Source organism: Aulostomus chinensis, chromosome 15, assembly GCF_037954235.1.
Source record: "Aulostomus chinensis isolate RoL2024-O1b breed Wild chromosome 15, RoL_Achi_v1.0, whole genome shotgun sequence".
Classification (NCBI taxonomy): domain Eukaryota; kingdom Metazoa; phylum Chordata; class Actinopteri; order Syngnathiformes; family Aulostomidae; genus Aulostomus; species Aulostomus chinensis.
This window is the reverse complement of record NC_141334.1, coordinates 19,691,434-19,698,590: the sequence shown is the minus strand read 5'-3', so window position 1 is coordinate 19,698,590 and position 7,157 is coordinate 19,691,434. Positions and strand designations below refer to the sequence as shown.

The following is a 7,157-nucleotide window of genomic DNA, read 5'->3' as shown; positions in this document are numbered from 1 at the left end:
CCTTGAAATGAAGCGGGACACAAGAAAGAAGCTTTAGAGGCTATAATTTTTCTTCCTGCTTATCCTGAGGAAGATGACATTCAACTCCAAGAATGTAATGTTCCCTTGTAACAAGAGTCCAGCCCTGATAACTGAGGTGTTTTCGAAGTCTGACATACCAAGTGGCTGTAAGTTTAATATGAAAGCCAAGCAGAAAGGGAAGATCACACTAAAAACGGGAGGTCAACATGACAAAGTGTTGAGATCAAGACCTCTGTACCACTCCATCGTCAGGGCAGGAGAGATTGTGAGAGATAGACGGCAAAGTACATTCGTTAATATTTTATCAAAAAGTTCACACACTTTGAGTCCTGAGGAAGGATTTAAATGGATCATCCAGGCAGAATTCTGTGCTAACAGTAGTCTGAGTTTGATAGAGCTGCAAAGACCTGTGCTGAGAGAAAGTCAGGGTTTAAACATGTTCAACAATTGGCTCTGAAACAAAGACTGACAACCAAAAGAGCAGAGTGCTTATAAAAGCCTGTTTAATCATTTTTGTAAAAATAAACCATGTCAAGGGAAGTCAGCAAAAACAGAAGAATGGGTATTTCCGCAACAAGGCCTCAGCAATGAACAGAAAATTCATTTAACGATTCAAAGGTGACAGGGATGAAGATGTAGAGAAATTTGAACGTTATCTTCAGTTTCAATCGGGATGTGAGAGGTCTGAGATTCAACAACATAAAAACTAGGGTGAGAACTTCATGGGTCTTCATTATGAGGTGTCCATTTGAGTCATTTCTGAAACAGAAAAGCAGATGTAGCTTTGTTCACCACACTGTACTAATCTTGTAAATTGCACATTCATTTGGCCTTAAATCTATCTCAACTAAAATACATTCAAACAAATAAGGGCGAAGGCTGGATTTAAGAAAAGAAAGGGTAAGGGTTAAGGGCATGACTGGTACATTTGAATTATTTTCGCCTTTTGACCTGCACAGTCCAGTTATGAAGGGATAGTTCTTTTCCTTTTTGAATTCTACTTTTGATAGTTTTTGTCTCTTCTTCTGTTATTAGTGACACCATAAAAAGTCACTTTTTTATTGTTACTTTTATTTTTCTTCTCCTAAGCCTTTTCTTGTATTGCCATTAGTTTTGTATTTATTGTGGATACTTGGATTTGTGTTTAGTGAGATTTGTGATGTTAGAGCTGCTTTTCTTCTATGTATTATTAACCAGAAATTTTCTCTGCTGACTTGTGTTGTGATGCCAGCAGAAGTGCAGCAGAGAAGCCAACTCACGTGTTTCATTGAAGAGGAAGGAATCCTGATACTCCTTCATGTACTGGGACGATCTGGCCTCATCCAGGAACAGAGAGTAAACCCTTTTAATGTCCTCCACCTGAACCTCAGTCCCCTGATGAAGGCAGACACACAACACCTTAACAATAAACCTCCTCAGAGACGCTGCAGCAACACAGCCTGCTGCTTCACAACAAGCTTACCTTGCGTTTACGACACACCAGGCCAGCAGTGCTGATTAGCTGGATAGCGTAGCGCAATGACGTCTCCATGCCGATGCGAGTCAGGACCGTGTGAGCCTCCTCGCTCAGCTCCACATCCTCCTCCTCACACCTGAAACAGAGTCGTGCAGGTTTAGGTCTCTATTACAGCGTCACTAAGAAACACACAGTACAGCTGACAGGCAACTGGTGCAGAGCCTAACCGGATCTTCAGGATCTGCTTTGTCTCTTTTTCAGTGTAAGGGGAGGTGGCGATGATGAGAAGGCGGTCAAGCAGGTCGATGGGGATGCCATGAGGACTCTGGTAGTTTGTGCCACGGATACTGAGAGACAAACAAAAGCATGTTTAGGAAACCTTGACACAACACTTGTGGGGAAAAAAAATCGTTCCCCAATGACATTTTTATTTGGATTTACTGCCACAAACAACGAAAGGAGTGGCAGTTTACGTTCATGTTTGTCCATACTGTATGTAGCAGACATGAGCAGGGTATTTTTTTTTTTTTTTACCAATAGGAATATTTCAACTTTTCACATCATTTCCCCCCAATAATAATGAAATGTTTTAGATGGATTCAAACACATCGACCAAACAGACTATCTTCATATCTCATCAAATGATAAACATAGAATATTCATGTGTAACAACAGATGAAAATAGGGACAGTCCAGCTTTGATAACCACCATATTCTGCTGCACATATTGAAATATTCTAATTCATCTATCCAAGTCATCTGAATGTTGCCTCAGTTCCAAACAGCATGGATCTATATATTTGTAATCAGACACTTAAAGCAACCAAGACATATTTCTATCATTTTATTATTCATTGCTTATATTCTGTGCACCATGTTGTACTGGATTCAACATTGGACAAGATTCATGATAATTATTAAGTTAGTCTGTGTAGTGCTTATGACCGATCACTCCTAGTTGGATGTGAAATGTTAAATATGTTGATTTACTGGACCATACTTTGATCTGTAGTTGTTGATTTAGGTCCCACGTTGAAAGAAGTTCTTAAAAGAGATGAAAGGTTATAAAGGGGAAGAAAACAAAAAAGTTGACGTGATGACCAGTACCGAGTGATCCCTCTGTTGGTGGCCATGATGAGAACGGGGGACAGGTCACTCTCCAGGGCTCGGTTCAGGAAGGAGAAACACTCAATATCCAGCATGTGAACCTCATCGATGAATAACACCTGGAGCAACAAAGAAGGACTGTCAGTCAGAGGACATCATTTACAATATAAACACACTAACACACACAGACACAGGCACACACCCCTGGGATGATCTCCGCTTTGCCCTCTTCACGCCATTCGCATACTTTGGCGTTAATCTGCTCGCGCACTTCGGACTTGATCTCTCCAGTGTCTCCGGAGAACAGAGCCAGGAAGCCCTGTGTGCGACTGTTGATGACGTCAATCTCATGGAGGGAGACTGTGTGGACCACCTCCTTCCTCTTCTGCAGCTCTCCCTCTGGGCACTGAACGAACTGAGTCTGCGAAGACACCACAGACACGACAACATTGCCTCAAGTTCATAACTACAAACCAAGTAGGAAATGTTTGGGGGGGGGGGAGTTCCGAAATCTTGTAACTCTGCTGATGGGTCCTGTTACAAGCTCTACTTTATCGAAGAATTCCAGTTCGTCAAAACATTAAGAAACAAAATATGCAACAAAGTAGTGATTAATAGATTGACAACCCAGATGTCAGCCAGTGCAACTGATTAATCACCAAAGCAAACAAATAAAATCATTATTTTGAATGTTGGAGGAGTTGCTCTATTTTGTGAAATTGATTTTATTTATTTGTTTCTATTTAATGATTTCAATAAAACAGTTATTTTTAAAACAATACTGCCCAACATTATATTTCATGCTAGATAAAGTTCATGTGTTTGAGTTGAGAGATACACATTTCAAAATTAGCAGTAATTTTGTTCATTTTTCTTGATAAGCGAACAAGTAGACTCGTGATACCATTTATCAATTTGCAATAACAACATTCTACACAATTGTTGCACAGTGACTCTTTCACCCATCACGCCGCCATCATAACAAACAGAATGACCATCACTAAAAGAATCGCCCCCCTCCACCCAGAAAAATCAAGTGCCAAAATTGCAATTGAAATAACTGAAATAACAAGTCATATACATCACAATTACTGCAATACGACACTAAGTCCTTATCAGTACCTGAGTAACTTTTGAAAATGAAAATACAAATTTTGCAGTACTAAACTTTTCATAAAGGCAGGGGACCATTTTGCAAGTTCTCAGCAAGTTAGAATTTACAGTTAACCATCACTTTTGAGAGGCTGAAATAGGCTCTAACTGGGGACCAGCACATCTTCATTTCCTCAGAACAAGTTTTCAGTTAAGGACAGTTGCAGAATACCTGAGCTCCCATGGCATCATAATCTCTGGCTCTGGTGAAGGAGCGACCCAATTTGCTGATCTTCCCTGTGGCTTTGTCGATGGTGATGACATCACTGGTGGGAGAAAACCCAGAAAGAGAGTTGAAGTGATGGGCTGGAGTGATACGATACTGTGACAAGCAAAGATCCTTAAGAAGTAATTAACTCACCCAGCCTGAACCTTCTCTTTACTGAGGCTGTCAATCATCTTATTGCCCAAGTCATATATTGTCTCCATCTCAGTAGTCTTGAGGGTCAGTTTGCCCACCATTGCGCCCTGTCAAAGGTTTGTTTTTAATCTCAGTCAGTGACTTAAAGAGATGATATCAAGAAAGAGCCTGTAAGACAGAGGACGATATTTACTCTGCTGTCACTACCAAGACAAAAGCAAGCTCACCGTTCCGGTAGCTGGTCTCTCTATCTGGATTTCAACTACTTCCCCTTCAATTATCTCCGTCTCCTCTCTGTAAAACAAAACAAACAAAAAAAACAGCACCCCCATGAGCAGTGGATAATTTCAAACCCCAACAGTGATAAACACAACTTTGGTGGTGGCACACTCACTTGATCCTAACTCCAATGGCTTTTCTAAACGCTTGGCTGAGAGCCTCTGTCTTGCTCATCTCCAGAGAGAAGATCTCACTACCTGCCAGTGCTGTGAAGGGTGTGTCTGGGCCAAGAGACTGTGCAATGCCTGTGTGAAATGCAAGGTCTCAGCTAGTAAATACGGGAGCAGGAACCCTTGCTTTAATAACATTATAACTTAAGCCAATTACATGACTGCAGGGCAACCAGCAGGCGAAGGTGATGGTGTGATATTGTGTTCTGGAGAGCCTCCAGTGAAGCCTCCCTTACCCATAGCGATAGCCGTCTTTCCTGTGCCAGGTTGGCCAGCGATCAATATTGCCCTGCCAGCAATGTGACCATCTTTGATCATCTCTAGAATAACCCCAGCAGCCCGTCGGGAGGCCAGCTGGCCAACCATCCCCTGAGACACCTGCAGGTGAAAAGAAACACACATTCATGCACAGCTGCATGTCAAGCTAGCATGCTTCGCAGCACGGTAGCAAGAAGCTTAGTCTACTAATTCCAATTTTTGATGAGATCTATGTAGGTCAAAGAATAGACAATTGAAAGAGAAGTGCAGAATATCCATTTTATAATTGTCCTCGCAAAAACAGATTTAACATTTTACCTGTCTTGGTTCCAAAGCATCATCCAAGCCAAGGCCACGAATGTGAGAATGTGCACCTTCACACACATAAAATAGAGTAACATGAGGAAAAAGGGCTGCGGAGAGTGTGCCACTGCATCTTTCAAAATATTTTCCGCTCATCAACACACTCTTGGTCCCAGTATAAATTTGGACTCACCAATTCTCTCAATCCGGGTGATGTCGCGAACCTCTGGAACCTTTGTAGTCGCCATCTAGTTAAAATAGAAGAGCAAAATCTTGAACACTAACAAGTACGATGAAGATGGAAACCATGCTATCTTGGTAGAACAAGGGGCTTAAGGTTGTCCTCATGAAAATGCAACAACGAGGTTGATATGCTTTTATTGAATGTTATGAGACGTTAAAGCCCCCTAATGACATCATGGGTCAGCAATGCATTTAAACCATCCTCGAGGGAGCAGTTATCCAGGGGACCAAGTCCAGTTCTACAATTCTACAACACAAGGAAGAATTTAGCCTGGTGGGAAAGCCTTAATAAGTACGACAAAGTGCTTCAAGTTTGATTGGCTGTAAGAGTCTTGGTTAGGAGATACTAAATGGGTATCAACCAAACATGCATGTCTTTGATGGTGGGGGAAATTACAAGGACAGCATGTAAGCCTGGGTTGGCCAACTCAAACCCCAGACCCCCTTACTGTGAGGCAACAGCAGCACAATTAATTTCACATTCCCTGGCTAAAATGCTTACATGATTTTTGCTGGGCTCTGATGCCGCTACGTTTAAAAGTTATAATGTTACTTTACATCTATAGTGATTTGTCCGGTCAGCTCAACTCTAAGAGCAAATGCCTCATTTACAAAAATTTGAACACATTTTTACCAGGATTAAAAAAAAACTAAAACAAACAAACCTGTAGCTCTTGTGATTATACTCTTGCAAACGCCCCTTTTGCAGTTACTTTAAAGGTGTATAAATTATGCTGTCTAGTAGTGAAGAATGTGTGGCGTAAAGACAGACACGTGTTTTATTATTAATATAATTGCTACCCTTGCTCCTCACTGTAGTGAAACAAGTAATCAAAACAGCAGTAGATCAACTCGGGCCATTAATTTGCAGGTACTGCGAACCGATGAATCCAAGTTTGAGTTCATTAGGTTGTCAAACTGGACATTTCTAATTTATTATTTTACATATTATTAATGATTTCTTTATTACTTCTCCAGACTCCCAACTAAGCTATTTTTTTTTCGCTGTTGGTTCATATAGAGCCCGGGGTTTGTTTTGTCCAGTCGGTTGTCATAGTGAAGGTTGCTCACATGTCACAACACAGAAGAACAGCGGTTGCGATGAATTGTATAGGCCAGCTTGTTGCGGATTTATATTCGAAATAAGCATTTTTCCACCCAACATGCAAGCCCCCGCTGACTCAATATAATCACAAGTCAAGCGATGTGCCAGAAATTATGCCCGCTATCTTCTGGATTTAGCTGGCAGGCAGAAAATCGACACTAACGCCATTTTTACATTAGCGAGCTAGCTAGGCTAACGGTAGCCTCATTCAATTACTACATTCTAAAATGCAGTTACAACTCACGGTATATGTGGTGCCAAAAGGAGAGGCGAGTTTCTAAAAAGTAATACGCAGGCCAGGGTGTAAACATGAAGGGAAAAAAAGGTTTCATATATCATAAATATCTAGTCCATTAACAATAAACTCACCTGGGTACAAAACACTCGAGGAAACGTAAGAACGCGGCGCTTCTTTCGGAGGTGCGCAGAGTAAATGTGTCCGATGAGAAACAAGCCCCTGTTTTTCTATGTAAATTGTAGATTGGCTGCCCTCTATCGACAAGGGCTTATAGAATAAAATAAAATAAAATAAAATAGAAGAAAAGAAAAGAAAAGAGAAGAAAAGAGATACTGCCAACTGCACCGACACTGTTGTGAAAGAATGAATAAATGCTTGGATTGTGCTCAATTGTTTTTCCACACTGAAGAGTGATATTTAATGTAATACTTTCCTAAATTGTTCTGAGCCCTTTTCCCTTACAA

The 7,157-nt window shown here is 41.0% G+C and overlaps 1 protein-coding gene across 2 annotated transcripts; it reads right to left on the bottom strand.

The window, feature by feature from the left end:
- Positions 1-507: 507 nt before the first annotated feature.
- On the bottom strand, positions 508-6,912 carry ruvbl2 (RuvB-like AAA ATPase 2). Of its 2 annotated transcripts, none has more exons than XM_086226149.1 (14): positions 6,825-6,912; positions 5,301-5,355; positions 5,123-5,178; positions 4,783-4,924; positions 4,492-4,621; positions 4,325-4,391; positions 4,098-4,204; positions 3,909-4,002; positions 2,787-3,005; positions 2,585-2,703; positions 1,705-1,824; positions 1,484-1,613; positions 1,281-1,395; positions 508-780 (listed from the first exon to the last, which is right to left on the bottom strand). In XM_086226149.1, the coding sequence occupies exons 2-14, from the start codon at positions 5,353-5,355 to the stop codon at positions 755-757; spliced, it is 1,380 nt and encodes a 459-aa protein (XP_086082275.1). In that variant the 5' UTR covers positions 6,825-6,912; the 3' UTR covers positions 508-754. The 2 variants fall into 2 exon arrangements, with proteins under 2 accessions (XP_086082275.1, XP_086082276.1); XM_086226150.1 differs by lacking the exon at positions 6,825-6,912 and adding an exon at positions 6,700-6,747.
- Between the last annotated feature and the right edge of the window lie 245 nt (positions 6,913-7,157).